The sequence below is a fragment of the Oryzias latipes genome, chromosome 11 (assembly GCF_002234675.1).
Source record: "Oryzias latipes chromosome 11, ASM223467v1".
Classification (NCBI taxonomy): Eukaryota; Metazoa; Chordata; class Actinopteri; order Beloniformes; family Adrianichthyidae; genus Oryzias; species Oryzias latipes.
The window spans coordinates 692,410-714,339 of record NC_019869.2 but is presented as its reverse complement, the minus strand read 5'-3'; the positions used below and the strand labels follow the sequence as shown (position 1 = coordinate 714,339).

Sequence of the window (21,930 nt, the reverse complement as noted above, 5' to 3'; positions counted from 1 at the left end):
ATGTGAATGTGTGTGTGGGGGGGGTTCTCTGTTGTGACGGCGGAACTGCTAGGGTCAATCCGCCTTCACCCTCTGGTGGCTGGGATAGGCTCCAGCCACCCTGAACAGGACTCAGCGGGTGTAGTAAATAGATGGGTGGAGGTTCACCGCTGTGTTTTTGGCCTTCGCTCCAGCCGGTGCTGCAGTGCCGAAGATGTCAGACCTGCTACCACCCCTCCTGCTTGGGACCAACGTACCCCAAACCTGTGAACTGCAGCCTGCCCTGGGTAAGACCCCAGACCCTTTATCTAGTGTTAGGGGCATTGAGGTGTCGACAGAACAGCAGTTTAAGGTACGTTAACAAACGTCCTGAAGCTGAGGTCTCTCTGTTGTTCCTTTCTGTTACTCTTTTCTTGCACATTTTGAAGTAAATTAAACATGTTTACAGTTTAAACTCAGACCATCCTTTGCCGTCACATCACCAAAGAAAAACACCAAAAGTTTCTTTCCATATGTGGAAACGAGGTTGCTAAGTGATGAAAAGCACATTTGTTTTTTTAGCTTCGCAAACATTTGGAGAAAATTGAGCGTGAAAGCCAAACCTGCTTAGAAATGTCCTTTGGATGCTCTTGTTCAGTATAACTACAACCACACAGTGTGAGTCTGAGAAATACATGAAATATAATTTATCTGTTTTTATAAAGTCACTAAAAACTGTGAAAGATGCTGCCCAGCCTGGATTTGATATGGATATGGTTTCGGGTGTTGATGGATTCCTCCTGGCGTTTGCGTAGGTGTGCATGACCTGCATTCGCTGTAAAAGCTGCGGCGTGACTCCTGGAAAGACCTGGGACCTGGCCTGGAACCACGAGCAGGATCTCTGCCCAGAATGCACCATTCTCAACAAGAAAGGTGGGCGTCTGTCCACGATTGAGAAGATGTGAGCTGGTTCTTCAATGACACACAGAGTGATGAAGAGGAGGATTTTGTGTTGCAGGTCATTTCTGCACCGTCTGTCAGAAGTGTTACGAGGACGGCAGCCGGCCGCTGCAGATGATCCAGTGTTCTGAGTGCAGACACTGGATTCATCCCAAATGTGAAGGACTCTCAGGTACAGGAATCACGTCTGACGGTGCTGTTGATGAAGATCACCTGGAGGTCACCTTGCTCATGTTTGCCATGCAGAGGAGCTGTGTGGTCTGATGTCCACCCTACCAGACTCTGGAGGTTTCACCTGCACGCCTTGCAGAGGAACAGCAGACAACACTTTGAAGGAGGACCTGCAGGCCAAGCTGATGGCTGGGCTGGAGGAGGTGCTCTCTGACCTCCTCTCCTCCAGCAGCACGCAGCACCTCCTGCTCTGTAAAGCGGTACGTCAGCAGAAAACACTCGGATCATCTTCACCTGAGGGACCAGCCGAACCTTTTTGGGTTTTCTGTCCTTCAGTGTCTGGAAACGACAGCGGCGAGGGAGCAGCGACCCGTCTGTGACCTGCAGGCAGTGCAGCAGAAGTCCAAGGGGCGGGGCTACCCTTCCATCGTGAGTTCTGGCTCTTTTTGGTCTTCTACGACGATGACTAGAAGTCAGCCAGCTGTTGTCTGGCTGAGGAAATCCAGAAAATGTTTGTTGTTTTGATGCTTTGGTCCCAGCACAGCTGCTCTCTCTGATTTTGTTCCTCTTTCAGAAAGCGTTCCACACGGACGTTGCTGCTGTGATGAGGAAGAGGCTGAAGGAGGAAGAACTTCTTCCTGAGGACCAGAAACTGACCACTCAGGCTCGGGCCCACTATGTCCAAGTGAGCTGCCCCCCCTCCTCCCCCACAGGCGGTTATCGCCGCTCAGAGCTCCACGCTTCTGTTTGATCTCACCTGAGCTTTGGTTCCCAACAGGTGATGAAGAGAGTTTTCAGCTGGTTTCCTGCTTGCTATTTCAAAAAGTGGAGTTCATTCTCAGAAGAATTTCCCACGTGAGTACAAACACAAGCCGCCGCTCATTTGCATAATCCATCAGCGCCTTCACAGCTTCCGGTTGTCGTCTTGTTTCAGCGGCATGCTCCCAGACGCAGTCCTCCCGCCTTCTCAGGAGCACAGCTACGCCCAGTGGCTGGAGAGGACGTACCAGGCCAAAGAGCCCAGAGCGCCGCAGAGCGACGGCGGGCCGCCGCCAGGCAGAGCGCGGTCGTCCCCTCACGTCCTCCCCCTACACCAACACGGTACACAAATACCCTGGATTTCTCTGCTGCTCTGAGTTTGATCTGTCAGGACCTGAGAAGCAGATGTGAGGAAGTTCTGCTTCACTTTACTTTCCCAGAGTCCACCAAGACTAGAGATGTGCGGCAGTGCGTCCTGTGCCAGCAGTACGGAGACTCTCCCACCAGTGTACGTTTGTTTTGGTTATTAATCTGGAATCATTGTTTCTAACAGACCTCAGAAAAGTCCACTTTCACTAAACAAGTGACACGTTTGTGTCTGATTGACGTGTATGAAAGCTTTGTGTAGAGCAGGTTACCATAGGAACTGGATGCCCATATAAGGGCATTGCAGTGGCGAGGCCTGTGTGTAGAGCAGAGGTCTCCAGCCTCCTTCAGACGTGTCTGAGGCTGAAGCAGACGTCTGATTCTGGGTTTTAGCTCTCGGGTTCTCGTCATTTTTGGGGTAAAGTTTCTAAATGTCTGCAGCTGCTTAAACTTTATTTGTTGGTATAGGATCCGTCCAGATGTGATCTATGGGGTCGGCTCCTTGTCTGCGTCCACAGACTGATGTACTCAGTCGTCCTCTCAGAGGGAACTCCTCTACTAAACATCTGTTTGTCTGGTCCGGACAGGACGCGGGCCGGCTGCTGTACCTGGGTCAGAACGAGTGGGCGCACGTGAACTGCTGCCTGTGGTCTGCAGAGGTCTACGAGCAGAACGGGGCTCTGCTGCAAGTGCACAGCGCCGTTTCAAGGGGGCGCCATCTGGTAAAACCCACCGTACCTTCTCCGCTCGTGTTAGAACTCTCTAGTGCGATTCTGAGCCGTCCCGTCTCCATGTCCAGCGCTGCGACCGCTGTGGACAGTCGGGGGCCACGGTGGGCTGCTGCCTCGCCACCTGCCAGAGTAACTTCCACTTCATGTGTGCTCGCGCCGAAAGCTGCGTGTTCCAGGCGGACAGGAAGGTGTACTGCTGCATGCACCGGGACCTGGTCAGCACAAAGGTACCGAGGAAGAGCACACCTGTGGGAGCTTTCACTTCCTGTTGGAGTCGTGTGCTCCAACGCTTCACCGTAAAGCACAGTCTGTAGCTGTTGCTGATCCTTTTCAGGTGGTTTCTGGGGCGGCCTTTGAAGTCCACCGCCGCATGTATGTGGACTTTGACGGAATCAACCTCAGGAGGAAGTTCCTCACAGGCCTGGAGCCGGAAACCATAACTATGACCATAGGTAACATGACCTTCAATCTCCCGTTTCCTGTTTCTAGTTTAGGTTGGGATTTTCCTGAAATCCTCGTCTTTTGCAGGTTCACTGCAGATCCAAAAACTCGGCGTTTTGTCCGAATTGTCTTCCAACGGTCGGATGCTGTATCCTGTGGGCTATCAGTAAGATCTTCCCGCCTTTGCTCTGCCTTTTTCTTTGAAACACAGTGCTTTATTCAGAAAGATGAGAAAATACGTTTCCTCCTCTGTTGCTGTGAGGGCTGAAGTCTGGGAAGTAGGACTCAAATGTTTTTAGGCGGTAAAACTCCCCACTGCACACTTTATCCCCTTTTCTCAGACAGACATGAACATTTTTACACTTTTCATACCTTCATAGAACAGTAAGTCCAGGATGAGAGACTAAAAAGCTGCTTTGATCTTCATTTCTGTCCTCTCCAGATGTTCTCGGTTGTACTGGAGCACTGTAGATCCCAGGAGGCGCTGTAAGTACACCTGCAAGGTGACGGAGGTCAGCACGCCGCTCCCCGGCGAAGAACAGGACCCCAGATGGGACAAGGACCAGAACCACACTATAGTCCACAGTCCCGGTCAGGACTTCTCAGGTTATTCCACGTCTTATTGGCTCACGACTGGATTATATTTTAAAGCTCATTATCAGTGGTCATGACCCCCCAGCAGTGCAGATGTGTCGTCTGTAGACGTCTGCTGCCGCTGGGTGAACACATTTTGGTGTCTACGGAGGACATTTGGGGCTTCTCATCAATCTAAAGGGGCGGGGCTCTGGGATTTTGGAGATTTTTCCTAATTTATTTCCATTGATCTTTGAGCAGATTGATCTGCAGAATTTCTCCTGCAACCTTCATTTAAATGATCACTTTGTTCATCTCTGACTCCAATATTAAAGCTAGAGCTTTCATGCAATTATTATTTTGTGCAATTAATTAATCCTGATTTGTAAATAATTCATCTTATTTTATCTATTTTTAATCAAGCTCAACAATCGTGATGAAAAGCCTCATTTTGAGGTGTTTTCTTTAAAATTTGTGACATTGTGCGGCAGAAAAATATCAAATTAAAACTAAAAACAGACTTGAAGAACTTGAGCTGACAGAACAGACGATTACACCATCAGAGGTTTATTTTCCATCTCCAACAATGAAGAGAATAAAAACCAGAACCAAACATAAAACGTGCTCCAAGTCAACACATGAACCGGTTGGAGCAGCTCGTCAGCTTCATCCCTTCACAGATGACAGTCGGGTCTCAGGTTTGCATCACTTCTGTTCTGTTCTGACACCGAGCCACGGAGGGATTTTTGTGCCGTCATTCCAAGCGCAACACGCAGTTTTGGGCGTAAGAAATGTGTGCTCATAAAACCTTTTTGTTCTTAAAAGTCAAAAATACAAAACAGTTTTACTAGAGAGAAATTCTGGAAACAGAACAGCATGACCTTCATGTCCTCGTCTGTGATTGGTCGGCTTTTGTGACGCGGCGCCCGGTTCTCTTTCCAGAGTTTCTCTCTAGTAAAATTGTCTTGCTTTCTCCTGTTTTAAGTATGAAATCGTTTTTAACACAGAATTGTTACTTTTATGCTCAAAATGGTGAGTGATGCATTTGGAATACTGGCAAAAAATGGATCCGCACAAGAAAGACGCGTTTTCAGCCGACTTCAGATCAAACAGAAAACACCACAATAGTTACAAAGAGAAATGGAGATTAAAGCGATTTAAAAAGCCTACATTTTTCTGTGGTTAGTAATTCCTTTTTAACGCCAGAATCTGCCCCCCCCCCCTAATTAAAACCAGCTTCTCTTCTTCCAGACATGCCGTCTCCAGGTTGTCTGAGCCCATCGCCCAGCCCCGTGACGTCCACCACGCCATCACCCAACGCCAAAGTCCACCACACGCCTGGACCCAAGAGTCCCGGTTACTCGCACACCCGGAGACCTGCAGGGGGGTCGTCCCGGCCCCTCCCATCCCCAGGTCAGTGCCCACTCTGCTGGCCGCACTCGTGCGTGCATGGAGCTGTACACTGAAGGCGCTCTCTCCCTCTGCTGCCGTCAGGCTCGGCTCCACAGAAACCTCATCCCATCCTGACCCTCAGGGACCTCGAGGACACCCGTCGCCCACGCAGGCTCTCCTCCAGGAGCCGCTGCAGCTCCTCCCCGACGGAGAGTGATCCGCCCGTACCCATGTCCCTGCGGCCCGCCGCCAGATGCAGCCTGTTCAACTCCCCCCCCAGGCTGTCCAACGTGGGCCCAGGCTCTCCTCCTCTGTCAAGACAGAACTCCTTGTCTCCGGTTTGGAGCTCTCCCCCCAGATCCAGCTCCAGCCTCCCCGCAGGTCTCTCTCCTCAGCGAGCGGCGCTCACTCACTCCCCAGGAGGAAGGCAGAGCTTTAAAATCACCACCCCGGTGTCTGCCGAGGTCCCTCAGGACTTTCTGGCCTCGTCTGAGGCCGAAGATGCAGCGGTGGCGACGACCAACGGGATCTCCCTGTCCCCGGAGAACCTGGAGGAGGAGGTGGCCCAGCTGATGTCCCAGGAGCTGCCCTGCAGCGTGTTCGACCCCGACACGGAGGTGGCGGTGGCCTCCATGCTGAACGCCAAGCTGGAGTTTGACGAGGCTTTCCTGGCCGAGAACGTGGCGCTGAACTGTGGACCCCACGGCGTCAGAGAGGAGGGGGAGGCAGCAGAGGGCGGGTTGCAGAAGGACCTCGGAGCAGACGCTTCCGAGGACGAAGACTCCGGCCGCTACCTGAAGTTTTCACGGACCGTCGTCTGCGACGCGGTTGGCGGCGCGGGTTCCTCCGTTCCGGCGCCGTCAGCTCCGTCCATATCCCAGCTGGACGGGGCGGACAGCGGGTCGGAGAACGACGACGGCGAGGTCGTTGACGAACAAATCAGAAGTCCTGCTCGTCAGAACACGCCCACAAAAAAGCTAACCATTGCCCTGAAGCGGCTGGAGTCCATTTTTAGCGTGTCAAAGCCGAGCGCGGTCCCTCAGATGGAGGCGGAGCTTCAGGAAGGCTTGTCCAACAGCGAGCTGACTTTGCACGAGGAAGAGGTGTCCGTGACCCCGGACACGTCCCAGAGAGATCTGATCTTGTCTTCAGAAACGGGTCATTTCGTCCCCACTGAAGACGCCTCCGCGGGCCGCCCGGGCGTCAGCGGCGTCCTGGAGAAAGACGACAATAGTTCGTCTGGGGAGTCCGTGGAAGGATTCCAGGATGACGTGAACGACCCCGATTACTCCCCAGAGCCTGTAATCAAGAAGAGTCCCGTGGCACTGATGAAGACCCTCACCGTGAAGGCCAGACCGCCCCCCCCTACCGGGATCGGCCTACCAAAGGACTGTTTTAAGCCTAAACTCAGTCTTCCTCTGCCTCGCCGACCTGAACCGGCTCTAGCCAACAGGTCCGCCTCTTCTTCTGCTGTCACGTTCTGCACGGTCCCCCGACCCGTCACCTCCCCGATCGTCATCAACGGCTTGAATACTTTACCCATTCACGCCGCGCAGAGCAAAACCATCGCTGTCCGCCTGGAAAACGCCAAACCCCAAGTTCAGATTCCACTAAATCCGGCCACGAACTCGGCGGCGCCTCAGGCTCCGGGCCGCCAGGTCCTGCTGGTCAACCGCCACGGACAGGTTCTGGTCAAAGACCCCCGATCCAACACCTTCCAGCAGCTTCCCACCACCTCCCCCAGCTACCACCGCATCAGTAGCATAGCCAAGATTCTGCACCGGGACGGCGGCGTGCAGTCTTCGGTTCCCCGCCTCATCTTTAAGACCGGCCCCAGCCAGCCGCCCCCTAATGCCCCCCCCAACCACGCCGCCGCAGAGAAGAAAATCATCTACAGAATGGTTCCCATCAAGACCGCGGCCATCCCCGCTCCCGCCGCTCCGCTCGCCGTGCAGACGCTTCTCCAACCGTCTTCCTCCACCTCAACAGACGGCGCCGCCGCTCGGGTCATCATCAACAGAACGACGGGCCCTCCCGCCGGCTCGGCGAGGCCCAAGCCCATCATCCTCAGCGGCTCGCCGCAGGTCGCCCCCAGACTTTTAGTGCCGCCCCAAGCTGCACCTGCCGAGGATTCCCCTGAGCCAAGCGGCGATGACGTCATCCGGCAGGCGAGGGTGAAGAGGGTGTCCACGGTCACGGACAGGCCGAGCAGGAAGAAGGCCAGGATGGACTTCCTGAAAGACTCGGCAGAGTCGGAGGAACCTCAGGAGAGCAGGTAGGAGTCCGGTCGCTTAACGCCATTAGCTTCATTAGTAGGGATGGTACCGGTACCGGTGTATTCGGAACCACCGTACTGATACTGATGCCTGAAGAACCACTGGTACCGCATAAAATCACGGGTTCTGGTGCTTCGTTTAGAACTTGTCGGTCTATTTATCAGTCCTGCTGCACAGATCCAGCAATCGTTTCATCTTTCCAGAGACTGTGGGCGAGTTAATATGGGTGGGCGGAGCTTCAGACGGGGTGCACAGGCAGAGCCAGTGTGGAGGTTCTGTTAAGCTTCACAGAAAAAGATTCCAAGTCAGTGACCCGATGGATAATAGTGACGTTTACGACGCTCTACAGAAAGACTGTTGTCATGGCGATGAGCCGTGAACTGTTTCCTGAACTGTTTCAAAAACTCCATTTTGGCTCCAAAACCATTTCAGGAAAACTGTTTTAGCAGCAGCACTGTTTCAAATGTCCAGGTGTCGTTTTAGCTCGTGCTGGTTAGCGGCGCCTTCCGTCCGTGAAACCAGGGTTCGAATCCGGGCTGCTCCCTATTCCCTTCTCTGCTTCTGTGCCGGTCCCAAGCCCGGATAAATTGAGGGGGTTGCGTCAGGAAGGACATCCTGCGTAAAATATTGCCAAGTTTACCATGCGACTCCTCCTCGAAGGGTGGGTTGTTTCGCTGTGGCGACCCCCTGAATGAGAAAGAAGACTGTTTCAAAAGTCCAGGTTTGGTACTGGTACCGTTTCTAAATCACCGTTTGGACGTTTCCAAAGCACCGGCTGGGCATATGGCGTTGGTTTTGAAAAAGACTGATCATGGTGACGCCTGATGGGGAGTTATTGTCATCAGGATGACAATAACTCCCCATCAGGATGATGGGCGAACCCGAGCCGCCGCGTTCTGTGGACGGCAGATCATCTCCCAGAGTCCAATACGGCGTCTATCTTTGAACAGAACCGGTGGAATCAGGATGAAAGCTCCAAGCAGTAAAGATGTTCTGAACCTGGATCCGGATAAGAAAGGCAGCTTGTTGAAGATGGCTGCTCCGTCTCCTCCTCCTCCGCCCCGCAGGTTTGTTCCAGTCTATCCATCCTCATTCTCTCTGTCCGTCATGTAAATGAAAACGGCGTTTCCATCTCAGGTCTTCTCGGGTGGACGGCCCGCCTGCTGCGGATCAGAGCGGCGCTCAGCCACAGGTCAAGACGCACACGTGGATCAGTTCTCGCCATGGCGACCTCTCCGAGTGGGGGCCGTGCACAGGTTTGAGGCCGCCGTTTGGACCGGGAAGTCCCTGCAGGTTCTCCTCTGACCCGGTCTCTGCAGGTTTCAGTTCCGAGGACGACGCCCCGGCGTCCAAACACAGGAAGACGTACATGAACCAGCCTCACCTGCGCTTCGAGATCACCAGCGAGGACGGCTTCAGCGTGAAGGCCAACAGCATCGAGGGTGAGATGTTCAGAGCATCGCCTCCTCTCCTGAACGTCTCCTCTGACTGCTGTGGTTCTGATCCGCTTCCCTTCAGTGGCGTGGCGCGCCGTGATCGACGGCGTCTTCGAGGCGCGAGCGGCCTTCCACCTGAAGCAGCTCCCGCTGGGCGTGATGAGCGGCCCGCGCGTCCTGGGCGTGGTCCACGACGCCGTCATCTTCCTCCTGGAGCAGCTGCAGGGCGCGGCCGACTGCAAACGCCACCGCTTCCGCTTCCACCGCTGCGACGCGCTGGAGGAGGAGCCGCCGCTCAACGCCAGCGGTTGCGCGCGGGCGGAGGTCTACACGCGGTGCGGACCCCTCCCTCTGCATCACCGCAGCCCTTGGTGACGCGGCGCTGATGCTCCCTGTGCTCCTCCCACCAGGAAAGCGACGTTTGACATGTTCAACTTCCTGGCGTCTCAGCACCGACAGCTTCCCGACCTGGTCGGCCCCTTTGATGAAGATGAAGACGAATTCCCGCTGAAAGCCTCCAGGTTTGTCCGGCCTCTGTTGTTGTAGAAAAATATGCGTGTGTTTCCGTGGTAACAACCCATCTGCTGCGTTCAGACGCGCCACCAGCACCGAGCTCCCCATGGCCATGAGGTTCAGACACCTGGAGAAAACCTCCAAGGAGGCGGTGGGAGTGTACAGGTACGTTTGTGTGCAGCGATGACTACACAGTCTGCATGAAGATGAGGAGGATGAAGGTTTCCCGTCTGCGCTCCCTAGATCCCTGATTCACGGTCGCGGACTGTTCTGCAAGAGGAACATCGAGGCCGGAGAGATGGTGATCGAGTACGCCGGCACGGTCATCCGCTCCGTTCTGACGGACAAGAGAGAGAAGTTTTACGACGGAAAGGTCAGTCCTAGCCCCGCCCCCTCTGTTCACGCCTCTCCCAGCATGTGTGGGAGGAGCTACAATCAAAGTTTTGAGAAGACCCGGGTTGATTTCTGCTAAGGCGTTGGTAATCCCGCCTCCAAGTCCAGTTCATGACATCATTCAGAGACTCTACCGCTACGGCGAGCTTCACCGCCGCTGCAGGAGCGGCACCTGAAGGATGGCGGTACTTCTGTGTCTCTGTGACCCGGTTTGACTTCCCGCGTTACTCCGTGGAGGGAAACATGAGAATAAAACGAGACGATTCCGTTTTGGTCTCCATACAAATAAGAAGAATATTCTGAGTTCATGTTGGTTCTGGACTCCGCCCACACGCTAAGGTCCTGATTGGTTGAGGTGACATGAATTCTATGGCCGCATTTCCACTGCAGGGTTCAAGTGACCCAATTCAAATTTTTTCCTCTCATGTGGCACAGATCAGATATGACCGGTGAACGTGGAAGCAGGACAAAAGCGCATGGATTCTGATTTTCTCAGATCGGATTCAGGCCTCATTCATATGTGGAAATAAATCGGATACGTGCATTTGCGTGTGCCATGTAAGCAGACAAATCGGATATTCTCGAGTAAATACGAGTCGTACGTCAGTGACGTCGACTCAGGACACCACCCACTGAGATCACATGACTCATTAAGGTGCTTTTGTGCTGATGTTGCTGTTGAAGGACAGCTGGAGCCCCATCAGCTGTTACCTCTCAGCCTCAGGCTTCAGACCGTAATCGGAAACCGCTGTCATTCCCGGTCCGGTCCCGGTCGGGACACAAACGGTAACTAATCACGCGGGACACCGTTGCTATGGAACAGGCTAGAAGCCGGTTATATCTTTGCTTGAATCAAACGTCTGCAAACACTTCCTCCTTCAAAACTCAGAGAGAGACCATAAGCCGGCCCAGCATCCCTCCTTGTTCCTCTCCCACGCATCCCCTCTCCTGCTTCATCCTGGAACACCCAAGGCAACGCCTCCTTCCCCCGCTGTGTTGCCTCCATGACAACCGCAGTCACACAAAAGAAACACAACATAAAGGGGAGGGTTACGCCATGCTAAACGTTTGCCGTTTGGACCAACACGCATCTTCTAAATATGCTTTTATTACTGTTATGATGTCAGTGCTGAGGTCCACGGAAGGCGGAAATGCTACGTTTACGTCGTCCTCAGAACGTCTACGTTTGATAGTTTCAGCAGTGTAGTGTAGATACGGGCCACTTTTAAAAGATGATGGAAGCGGGTCGTCAAAAAAATCGGATATAGTCAGAAAATCGGATTTGGGCATCAAGACCTGCAGTGGAAATGCAGCCCTGGACCTGGGCTACAGAATCACGCCGCGCCTGAGGCTGTAAACACGCCGCAGGGACTCTGATCGCGTGCTTGACATAAAAGTGGACGCCCCCGCCTCACGGTGGCGTTCCTCTCTGTGAAAGGGGACGCCCCCGCGTCACGGTGGCGTTCCTCTCTGTGAAAGGGGACGCCCCCGCCTCACGGTGGCGTTCCTGACAGTGAAAGGGGACGCCCCCGCCTCACGGTGGCGTTCCTGACAGTGAAAGGGGACGCCCCCGCCTCACGGTGGCGTTCCTGACAGTGAAAGTGGACGCCCCCTGTCTCACGGTGGCGTTCCTCTCTGTGAAAGGGGACGCCCCCGCCTCACGGTGGCGTTCCTGACAGTGAAAGTGGACGCCCCCGCCTCACGGTGGCGTTCCTGACAGTGAAAGTGGACGCCCCCTGTCTCACGGTGGCGTTCCTCTCTGTGAAAGGGGACGCCCCCGCCTCACGGTGGCGTTCCTGACAGTGAAAGTGGACGCCCCCTGTCTCACGGTGGCGTTCCTCTCTGTGAAAGGGGACGCCCCCGCCTCACGGTGGCGTTCCTCTCTGTGAAAGGGGACGCCCCCGCCTCACGGTGGCGTTCCTCTCTGTGAAAGTGGACGCCCCCGCCTCACGGTGGCGTTCCTGACAGTGAAAGTGGACGCCCCCGCCTCACGGTGGCGTTCCTCTCTGTGAAAGGGAACGCCCCCGCCTCACGGTGGCGTTCCTCTCTGTGAAAGGGGACGCCCCCGCCTCACGGTGGCGTTCCTCTCTGTGAAAGGGGACGCCCCCGCCTCACGGTGGCGTTCCTGACAGTGAAAGTGGACGCCCCCCGCCTCACGGTGGCGTTCCTGACAGTGAAAGTGGACGCCCCCGCCTCACGGTGGCGTTCCTCTCTGTGAAAGGGGACGCCCCCGCCTCACGGTGGCGTTCCTCTCTGTGAAAGGGGACGCCCCCGCCTCACGGTGGCGTTCCTGACAGTGAAAGGGGACGCCCCCGCCTCACGGTGGCGTTCCTGACAGTGAAAGTGGACGCCCCCCCGCTCTCACGGTGGCGTTCCTCTCTGTGAAAGGGGACGCCCCCGCCTCACGGTGGCGTTCCTCTCTGTGAAAGGGGACGCCCCCACCTCACGGTGGCGTTCCTGACAGTGAAAGTGGACGCCCCCGCCTCACGGTGGCGTTCCTCTCTGTGAAAGGGAACGCCCCCGCCTCACGGTGGCGTTCCTCTCTGTGAAAGGGGACGCCCCCGCCTCACGGTGGCGTTCCTCTCTGTGAAAGGGGACGCCCCCGCCTCACGGTGGCGTTCCTGACAGTGAAAGTGGACGCCCCCCGCCTCACGGTGGCGTTCCTGACAGTGAAAGTGGACGCCCCCGCCTCACGGTGGCGTTCCTCTCTGTGAAAGGGGACGCCCCCGCCTCACGGTGGCGTTCCTCTCTGTGAAAGGGAACGCCCCCGCCTCACGGTGGCGTTCCTCTCTGTGAAAGGGGACGCCCCCGCCTCACGGTGGCGTTCCTCTCTGTGAAAGGGGACGCCCCCGCCTCACGGTGGCGTTCCTCTCTGTGAAAGGGGACGCCCCCGCCTCACGGTGGCGTTCCTGACAGTGAAAGTGGACGCCCCCGCCTCACGGTGGCGTTCCTCTCTGTGAAAGGGGACGCCCCCGCCTCACGGTGGCGTTCCTCTCTGTGAAAGGGGACGCCCCCGCCTCACGGTGGCGTTCCTGACAGTGAAAGGGGACGCCCCTGCCTCACGGTGGCGTTCCTGACAGTGAAAGTGGACGCCCCCCGTCTCACGGTGGCGTTCCTCTCTGTGAAAGGGGACGCCCCCGCCTCACGGTGGCGTTCCTCTCTGTGAAAGGGAACGCCCCCGCCTCACGGTGGCGTTCCTCTCTGTGAAAGTGGACGCCCCCGCCTCACGGTGGCGTTCCTCTCTGTGAAAGGGAACGCCCCCCGCCTCACGGTGGCGTTCCTGACAGTGAAAGTGGACGCCCCCGCCTCACGGTGGCGTTCCTCTCTGTGAAAGGGAACGCCCCCGCCTCACGGTGGCGTTCCTGACAGTGAAAGTGGACGCCCCCGCCTCACGGTGGCGTTCCTGACAGTGAAAGTGGACGCCCCCCGCCTCACGGTGGCGTTCCTCTCTGTGAAAGGGAACGCCCCCGCCTCACGCTGGCGTTCCTGACAGTGAAAGTGGACGCCCCCCGCCTCACGGTGGCGTTCCTCTCTGTGAAAGGGGACGCCCCCGCCTCACGGTGGCGTTCCTGACAGTGAAAGTGGACGCCCCCCGCCTCACGGTGGCGTTTCTGACAGTGAAAGTGGACGCCCCCCGCCTCACGGTGGCGTTCCTGACAGTGAAAGTGGACGCCCCCCCGCCTCACGGTGGCGTTCCTGACAGTGAAAGTGGACGCCCCCCGCCTCACGGTGGCGTTCTTGACAGTGAAAGTGGACGCCCCCCCGCCTCACGGTGGCGTTTCTGACAGTGAAAGTGGACGCCCCCCCGCCTCACGGTGGCGTTTCTGACAGTGAAAGGGGACGCCCCCGCCTCACGGTGGCGTTCCCCCCGCCTCACGGTGGCGTTCCTCTCTGTGAAAGGGGACGCCCCCGCCTCACGGTGGCGTTCCTGACAGTGAAAGTGGACGCCCCCCGCCTCACGGTGGCGTTCCTGACAGTGAAAGTGGACGCCCCCCGCCTCACGGTGGCGTTCCTCTCTGTGAAAGGGGACGCCCCCGCCTCACGGTGGCGTTCCTCTCTGTGAAAGGGAACGCCCCCGCCTCACGGTGGCGTTCCTGACAGTGAAAGTGGACGCCCCCCGCCTCACGGTGGCGTTCCTGACAGTGAAAGTGGACGCCCCCCGCCTCACGGTGGCGTTTCTGACAGTGAAAGTGGACGCCCCCCGCCTCACGGCGGTCAGAACGGCTCACCTCTGCTTCCTGCGTCTCTCCTGCAGGGCATCGGCTGCTACATGTTCCGCATCGACGACTTCGACGTGGTGGACGCCACCATGCAAGGCAACGCCGCCCGCTTCATCAACCACTCGTGCGAGCCCAACTGCTACTCCCGCGTCATCAACGTGGACGGCCGCAAGCACATCGTCATCTTCGCCTTGAGGAAGATCTACCGGGGGGAGGAGCTCACCTACGACTACAAGTTCCCCATCGAGGACGAAGACAACAAGCTGCACTGCAACTGTGGGACGCGGCGATGCCGCCGCTTCCTGAACTGAAGGCGCCGCTTTGAATTCTGGGAGATGAAGCAATAAGAAGAACCCAGATCCCCGGGGGCTCCTCTGGAGCCCACCTCCACATGGGGGAGCAGAGCAGGTTCTCCTGGAACGTTGGCGTCTCCGTTTTCCTCCCTCACTCTGAAAAACCTCCTTTTTGTTTCATCTGTTGTCTTTGATCCGACTCGGTCTGCTCTCCTGCATTTGTCTGATATTTTTTTAACTATAGCGTGTTTTAAAGCTCTGAGGGGCGGGGTTAACTATGCTCCGCCCCTTTCAGTCTTTTCTTATATTTAAACAATAAATGTGGATTTTGAAATAAATGCTTTTGAGCTTTTAAAAAGGTGAGAAACGGCGCTGCTTACCTGTCACGGGTGAGCTAAGGGTCAGAGGTCAAAGGTCAGCTGTGTTCTGACTGAAGGGTTCTAGCGGCGCCTCCTGAGACGTTTTCGTTGCTGGAGCCTGTAAATAGTTGTACAGACTTTCTAAACCTGCTGGATTGTTTTTTACCGTCACTTTTCTAAATTATGTTCCGTAAAGATTTTGTCCTGCCGGTTTTTTACAGTTCAGATTGTATTTAATAAATGAAATTCAGACACAAACTTTTTCTTCTCTGTTCAGGTTGAGATTCTGGTTCTGCTGAGAAGCTTCTCCTTGGTCACTTTGGGTTCATCAGAACCGCCCTCACAGTCTAATGTGTGGAGCTGCTTCTGAACAGAACGGGTCACATTAGTGACAGTTCAGGTAGATCCTGCAGGAGGACCAGAACTCCTGAGAACTTCTAACCGTTTATTAATATTTTGTCACCAAAAAAAAGAAAATTCAGAAAAAAACAGTAGTTTGTTTTCTTCTCTAAGTGGAGGGAAACTTCATCTGGATGAATATCATCTGCTGGAATTTAAACATGTAGTTGTAGATTCAGATCATTCTCTCTGAGGGTCCACAGCCATGCAGTTCTGTGGTTCTGACCCAGAAACTGGATCTTTGCTGTTTCTGTATTCATGAGGTTTCTTTGAATCGCCCTTAGTCCTGCCTGACCCCCCCAGGAGCTGCACCATCAGATGAAGGCTTGGACCCACTGGAAGTCCAAACCTTCTTCTGATGGGGCATCTGCCCCCCCACCTGTTAGGAGCAGGGCAGATGCCTTTGACAAAGTTGCTCCTGGGGGTAAATTCAGGCACTCAAATCCCCCCACCACGATAAGGTGGCGATTCAGGGAGGGGGAATTTTTCAGTCACAAGCCAATCACTTACAATTAGGGGGGAAAACCGGAGTCCTGGGAGGAAACCCACAGGCCGCTCTTTTCATGTGGAACTAAGAATTTAGTGGGACTGATTTTTTGGGGCCAAATTTCATCTTTTTTTTGTTTTAGTTGTCATTTTTGGGGAGTCGTCCTGCACAACAAAAAGCTGGAAGTCGTCGTCTGTGACTCTTCTAGTAGATCCTAAACTATCAGGAACCACAGAATGGTTCTTCTAAACAGGTGGGGGGAACCGAAGCCCTCGGAGGAAACCCACGCAGACACGGGTCCGTCAGGAACCAGAACTGACCCAACAAACCAACGTGCCGCCCCATTTTTTCTAGCTTATTTTGGGAACCCATGTGACATAAAAACTAGACATTTGAACTATAACTATACTAACCCTAAACTCCAAACCCATCTTTTCTGAACTTCTTTACAACCTTAAGTCAGTTTTTTAAAAACATTTACAGTCTATGATGAAAAATATAACATCATTAAAACCCCAGTTATGATTTAGAAGAGTCACATGAACACATTTGAACAGATTTCTAGACTTTTATTTGACTTTTTCTTTGCTGTCAGAGTAAAATTGAAAAAAAAAAATTTTTAAATACATGCCTACCACAAATACTAATAAACAACAATCTAAATAAATAAACTTATCAATAAATTAATAATCAACTAACAAATAAATAACTAAATACTAAAAAGATAAAGCATCACTAGATTTTCTGGATCTAATCCCAGCAAACATCCTACAAGCTAAATAAAGATTTCTAGATCCACTACGTTCTCCAGCCTCTTTCTAGCTCTCTGAGGCTCTGTTGTTTCTTAGGTTGGGTCTTTTTAGGAACCTTGGAAACCTTCTTTGGTAGTTCGGACCTTTTCACAGACACGGGTCTGGGTCTCAGACTTGGCTGGTTTCTAGCAGGACTCTGAGGCTGTTGGGTCCTTCCAGTATCCATGGAAACCTGCTTTGGTTCTGGGTTTCTCACAGACACGGGTTTGGGTCTCAGACTTGGCCGGTTTCTAGCAGGACTCTGAGGCTGTTGGGTCCTTCCAGTATCCATGGAAACCTGCTTATGTTCTGGGTTTCTCACAGACATGGGTCTGGGGATCAGACTTGGCCGGTTTCTAGCAGGACTCTGAGGCTGGTTCTGAACAGATTTCTGCTGGTGGATCTTGGATCTGCATTCTGAAACCTGCTCAGCCAGAACTGCATTTTCCTTCCTCAAAGACTCCTGTTCTTTTGTAGAAGCTTCGAGCTTGGCCGGTATTCGTTGTCTCTCAAAGAAATCCACGTTCAGCTCCATGAATTCCCATTTCAGGTGGCAGTTTTTCTTTTTCAATTCATCTACATTTTTTACCACCTGATGGAATTCTTTTAGCAGCATTTTAATGTCTGATTCTGCATTTTCCACCTTCCTTTGTTCTTCCAGAAGGTCTTCCTTTTCTTTTTCAAGGGAATTTATTTGACATTTTAACTCCTGGATCTGTTCAGGATAGACGAGTTCTCCATCCTGCTGTTCACTGTGGATCTGAATGACCTCCCGGATGTGCTGGCATTGGTCCTCCAAGTGGCTTTTTTGGGCTTCAATGCATATCAAATCGATCCTCATTGCTGCTTCTTTACTGCGTTTCTTCTTGAGATCTTCCAAGTCCTTCTGGAGAACTGCATTTTCCTGCTCTAAGGCCTGGATCTGATCTCGGTATTCTTCCTGCAGATCCTCAGGAGAAATGTCCGGAGTCATCATCAGCAGAGCTTCCTCTTGTTGGATCTTTGATTGAAGTTGCAGAAGCTTTTCTTTGAGGACTGAGTTCTGGTCCTGGGCAGCTTTGAGGTGGTCTCCTGCAGGCTCATACTTGGCTTTTCTGTCTGACAAAACAAGAAGTTTGTCCTGAAGCTTTTCAAGTTCCTGGACCATTTCCTCATTTTGCAGCTCTAAGTCCAAGATGCTGGTTTGATCGTGTTGGTGTTGACTTTCTGCTTGAAATCCAGGCTGATCTTCCTGAACTCCTTCAGCCTCACGTGTCAGATACGTGAAGTTCAGAGCTCTGTCAGTGAGGTTGGCTGAGATGGAATCGTTTCTCAGCTTCTCAGCTTCCTTAAGGAGCATCTGCAGGTTTTGGAGAGCTGTCCGGAGAGAATTGTTCTGCTCCACCAAATAATCCAGTTCCTGCTGTTTGTCCTTGTACAGGTCCTCCCAGGTTATCTGATCCCTGGGGGTTTTATTTCCGCGTTTGAACCATTTCCAAACACTTTGCTTTGCTCTCTGAGTGAATCCTTTGAATCCCTGCTCCTGCTTTCTGGAGTGGTCTGGCATCTGGCTGTCCGAATCCCAGAGGGATTCAGTTGAAGAGCTGGTAGCTCCAAGACCTTTAAACACATTGTTGTGGAACATGGCTGGTTCTGGATTGAAGTGAATTTGTGAAAGAGCTGAAGGCTTGAACGTTTTTGGAAACAGGAGTTTCTGTAAATGCTTGGAAATCTCTCTTTAGATCTTTAAAATGCTGCAAGACTCAGAAAGATGGAGTATTTAGAAACTTTGGAGAGGAAGTAACTGGATGTTAAATGATGTCAGATGATGTCATTTTAATCATTTTAATTCCTCTGAAATGACATCATTATGACATCATTATGACATCATTTTTCTGTAGGTGTCTGGAGATGACATCATTTGACTGCCACGCCCTCTGGTGACATCACTGTTTGTCTGTCCTTCACCTCACGTGACTGACAACACTTGTGGTGACGTCAGTCCTTGTGGTCACGTGAGAATGACCTAATTGGTGTTTTTTTAATCTTCATCTTCATGAGCAGCTTCTCATGATGCTGAAAAGAACTTCAGAGGAAACCGACTGAGAGCTTCCCGCCCAACTGAACCGGTCCTTCCAGGCTGCTGAATGGACATCTTGGTGGTCAGAAACGCACCTTTCCTCCAAGAATTTCCCGCCTTCCTCCACCGTGGTAGAGGCAGAGGAACGTCGTGCTCCCAAGGCCCGTCCGGGTCATTATACTGGTACTTCCAGGCTAAGCTTGGTGACTTCAGACGGTTAGATGTTAAATGAGGCCAATAAAGAGCAGCTGATGGAACAGAAAGCAGATGATCTTGGAACAAAGCTCTGATTTTTGACTTCAACTGTTTAGCAGAAGTGAAGCAGAAACTCCCCAGAGGAGATTTGAAGCCATCAGGAGGATGAAGAGTCAAAGGAGGAGCTCTGCAGAAAGACCTCAATCACATGCAAAGCCCAGACGCTACGGCATCAAACTCTACTGATGTTCCACTGAGCATCTGTTCCAGGTGGACTCAGCAGCCACCAGAACCACATGGCGCCGCCCCTTTGGAGGTCTCCCCCATGGGAGAGTGGTTCCACGTTCCTTCTAGCTGGGCCCGACCGGGGCCCGTCGGAAGAGCCCCAGTCACCAGGCAGTTCCTGACATCAGACATGAGGAGCTTCATGTCTGGGACTTGTCTTTCTGTGACTCATGTTTTCCACCTGCTGTCAGTCTGGATGCTGATGGATGGAACTGATTTCAGATCCGGATTATTGCAGAAATCTGGATTTAACTTTACAGCTTTAGAACTTTAAAGACAAATTCAATGTTTGCTTCTTTTTCTTCTATTTAAAAAGAACACATCTAGATAAAATATGTATAAATGTAACCAGTTATTTGTTAGTAGAGAGGCAGATTTAGAAAATGTAAAGGACTCAAAGAACCAAACAGGCTGAAAAGTGTCTAGAATGAAACAAAAACATCATAAAGATCATTTTTAATTCAGGACTTAGGGCTTGTAGAAATGTTTTCAATGTAAAACTAGTCTGTCATCAGTGAATAAACTCACTTATGCTAAATAAACTAAAGTAAACCTTTTTTTTCTTTCTTCCAAATAGGATTTTTTCCATAAACCTGAACCAGAATGGAGAATCCTGGATGGGTCCGTCTGCTGGATGGTCTCCACAAACAGACAAATGTGAGTGGATGGATCACCACTGACTGACATGGAAGTTTGATTTTCTGTGACAATATTACAGAATTTGTATTTATTTATTTACTGAACTGTGTTTAAAGGTAGAAGCAACACAGACTAAACTAGAAATTCAGATTCTTGAGAGAAATTGGGTCCAATTGTTTCAATCGATGCTTTAATGAATCAGTCAGAACTTGCTGCTGCTAGAGTGAAGCATGAAGACCTAAAGAGGATTTCACACACAATACAAGCTGGCTGATGATGTCATAGAGAAGTTGGTATTTGAAATGATTCAGGAAGTTCCTATGAGCCAGAGATGAAAACCTCAACAATATGCACACAACCAACACACAAACACACACAAATAACACATACTTTACACCAAGAAGGTGGGACCTCTGATCATCTGTCCTCTACCACATCCCTGCTGGGGGGAGCCAGGCTCTTAGCCCGGGGGCCGTGTCCCTCGGATGCCAGCTTCCGGGGCCAGGCAGCCCTCTCTCCACGGGGGGGGATCTTTGACTTGAGCGCTGACCCCCTCCAAAATTGCAACTGTGGGTGAGCCTAGTAGGACAATGTTTACTACGTTCTTCAAGGACCCCTCCCCCTCTCTGCCTGGCTCTCTCCCCGACCTTGGTGGGTGGTTGCCTGGAGCGTGGGGCGGATCTCCCTTGGGGGGGCCCTGGCTCATGCCTGGGGTCGGGGAGGGGGGATGCCCTAAACTCCCAGGTGTTGGAAGGCTGTTAGGCTACGTTCACACTGCAGGCTGAAACGACCCAATTCCGATCTTTTCATGACAGTCTGAATGACACAGATCCGATCTTTTCAATTGCGACCCAGGCCCCGTGGGTTTGCCGTCCTGATTCCGAATTGTAGCCGTTCTTTTCAATTGTGACCGCCGTCTGACCGGCCAGGCGACTTGATTCCGAACTGTACGTCATCGACACGCAACAAACGTCATCATTTTGCGTTAAAGTAGGCGGGAACGAGAACGTAAATATCAACCATGGTGGACGATGCTGCTGAGATCAGTCAGTGGAAGAGAAGGGAGGTCACTGATTGGATTAATATTTGGGCTGATCGCTCTTTTCAGGCCAAACTCCAGGGCTGGGCGGTTTTTGAAAAAAATTCCAGATAAATGGCAGAGCGTGGTGTTGAACCTTTCCCGCGATAACTTTTTTTTCTTTCTCCCCTTCCGACTGTGCTCAGAAGCGCGGAGGACCCGAGGCGATCCTCCTCCTCCTCCCTGTTCTGATCCTTAGATTCTCCAGAGCGGGTTAATAAAGAGTCCATAGCATTTATTTTGGGGGAAACCTTCTTTTATTACCGTCCTCCGTAACACACAACATGAATGCGCGCACACACTGCCCCCCCCTATTCTCTATCGCGGCACGCGCTTGCACACACACGGGGCGCGCGGCCCCAACACAAACACATTTCCATTCCACAACAGTGGGTACAGACGATCCCGACTCCATTGCCTTCTTAAAATGAGAAGATTGTAATTGTGCTGCTCCTTCGTGAAAATAAATTTAATATTACAAAAAGAGCTCCGCTTTTGACAACACTGTTGTTGACATCTGCTCCGCAAACAGGTGACGTCGTTCACCGTTGAGTATTCTTCTGGCTTCTGCGCATGCGGGTCTCGTTTGGGTCGTGTCACGGTCACACTGGAGATCACAAAAGTTCGGATTTACTTGGAAATGTGAACGGTCTAGCAAACAAATAAGATTTTTTCAAAAAATCCGAAGTGAGCATTAAGCCCTGCAGTGTGAACGTAGCCTTAGTTTGTTTGGAGGGGGGTCCTCCTGGCACAGTGGGGGCTATCCTCCTGGCTGGGCTACGGCAGCACTCTGTGGGCTCCTGTGCCTCCCTGCTCTGGTGTTGGGGGGCCCCTGCAGCCATCCCCCTCGCCCTGTTCTGGGTGTCTGGCTGAATTGCCCGCTGGGGGGGAGTCCCCACATCTGCTATACCGTGCCGGTGTCAGGGGGGTTCTGGTAACTGCTGCCTCTGCAGGGGTCTTGGTGTGGGGGCGGCCGGGCTCCCTCCCTCTGTTTACATCCCATCATCCACCTCAGCAGAACATTTGCACTATAGTTTGTGTGACAGAATGAAATGCAGACAAAGATGTGTTGGTTTGTGTGCATGTGTGTGTGTGTGTGTAGTTGTGTTGAGTTCATGTTGACATGATTGTATGTGAAGATCTTTGGAGCCACCAG

At 52.8% G+C, this 21,930-nt stretch overlaps 3 protein-coding genes across 4 annotated transcripts in view; 1 reads left to right on the top strand and 2 right to left on the bottom strand.

Annotated features, from left to right (window-relative positions):
* The window catches only part of LOC101157226 (histone-lysine N-methyltransferase 2B), a 30,372-nt gene extending 15,273 nt beyond the window's left edge, over positions 1–15,099 (top strand). Inside the window, exons 13-36 of the mRNA XM_023959671.1 lie at positions 174–266; positions 774–891; positions 977–1,090; positions 1,165–1,349; positions 1,426–1,518; positions 1,664–1,774; positions 1,868–1,944; positions 2,024–2,190; positions 2,289–2,356; positions 2,802–2,936; positions 3,014–3,172; positions 3,280–3,397; positions 3,474–3,552; positions 3,829–3,992; positions 5,211–5,372; positions 5,454–7,626; positions 8,578–8,694; positions 8,765–8,883; positions 8,947–9,069; positions 9,146–9,398; positions 9,474–9,584; positions 9,658–9,741; positions 9,820–9,949; positions 14,225–15,099. Coding sequence (XP_023815439.1) covers positions 174–266; positions 774–891; positions 977–1,090; positions 1,165–1,349; positions 1,426–1,518; positions 1,664–1,774; positions 1,868–1,944; positions 2,024–2,190; positions 2,289–2,356; positions 2,802–2,936; positions 3,014–3,172; positions 3,280–3,397; positions 3,474–3,552; positions 3,829–3,992; positions 5,211–5,372; positions 5,454–7,626; positions 8,578–8,694; positions 8,765–8,883; positions 8,947–9,069; positions 9,146–9,398; positions 9,474–9,584; positions 9,658–9,741; positions 9,820–9,949; positions 14,225–14,500 — 5,229 coding nt within the window. The 3' untranslated portion in view covers positions 14,501–15,099. The remainder of the gene's footprint in view (positions 1–173; positions 267–773; positions 892–976; positions 1,091–1,164; positions 1,350–1,425; positions 1,519–1,663; positions 1,775–1,867; positions 1,945–2,023; positions 2,191–2,288; positions 2,357–2,801; positions 2,937–3,013; positions 3,173–3,279; positions 3,398–3,473; positions 3,553–3,828; positions 3,993–5,210; positions 5,373–5,453; positions 7,627–8,577; positions 8,695–8,764; positions 8,884–8,946; positions 9,070–9,145; positions 9,399–9,473; positions 9,585–9,657; positions 9,742–9,819; positions 9,950–14,224) is intronic.
* Positions 1–21,930, bottom strand: part of LOC105354996 (CD209 antigen-like protein E) — a 686,243-nt gene that overhangs the window by 659,475 nt on the left and 4,838 nt on the right. The gene's annotated exons all lie outside the window — the stretch shown is intronic.
* LOC111948167 (involucrin-like) lies at positions 16,454–19,304 on the bottom strand. Its single transcript, XM_023959696.1, has one exon. The coding sequence runs from the start codon at positions 18,140–18,142 to the stop codon at positions 16,526–16,528; it is 1,617 nt and encodes a 538-aa protein (XP_023815464.1). The 5' UTR covers positions 18,143–19,304; the 3' UTR covers positions 16,454–16,525.

What these genes read in the sequence shown, in the direction of transcription:
- LOC111948167 (XM_023959696.1), bottom strand. Translation starts at nt 18,142, where the DNA reads ATGTTCCACAACAATGTGTTTAAAGGTCTTGGAGCTACCAGCTCTTCA.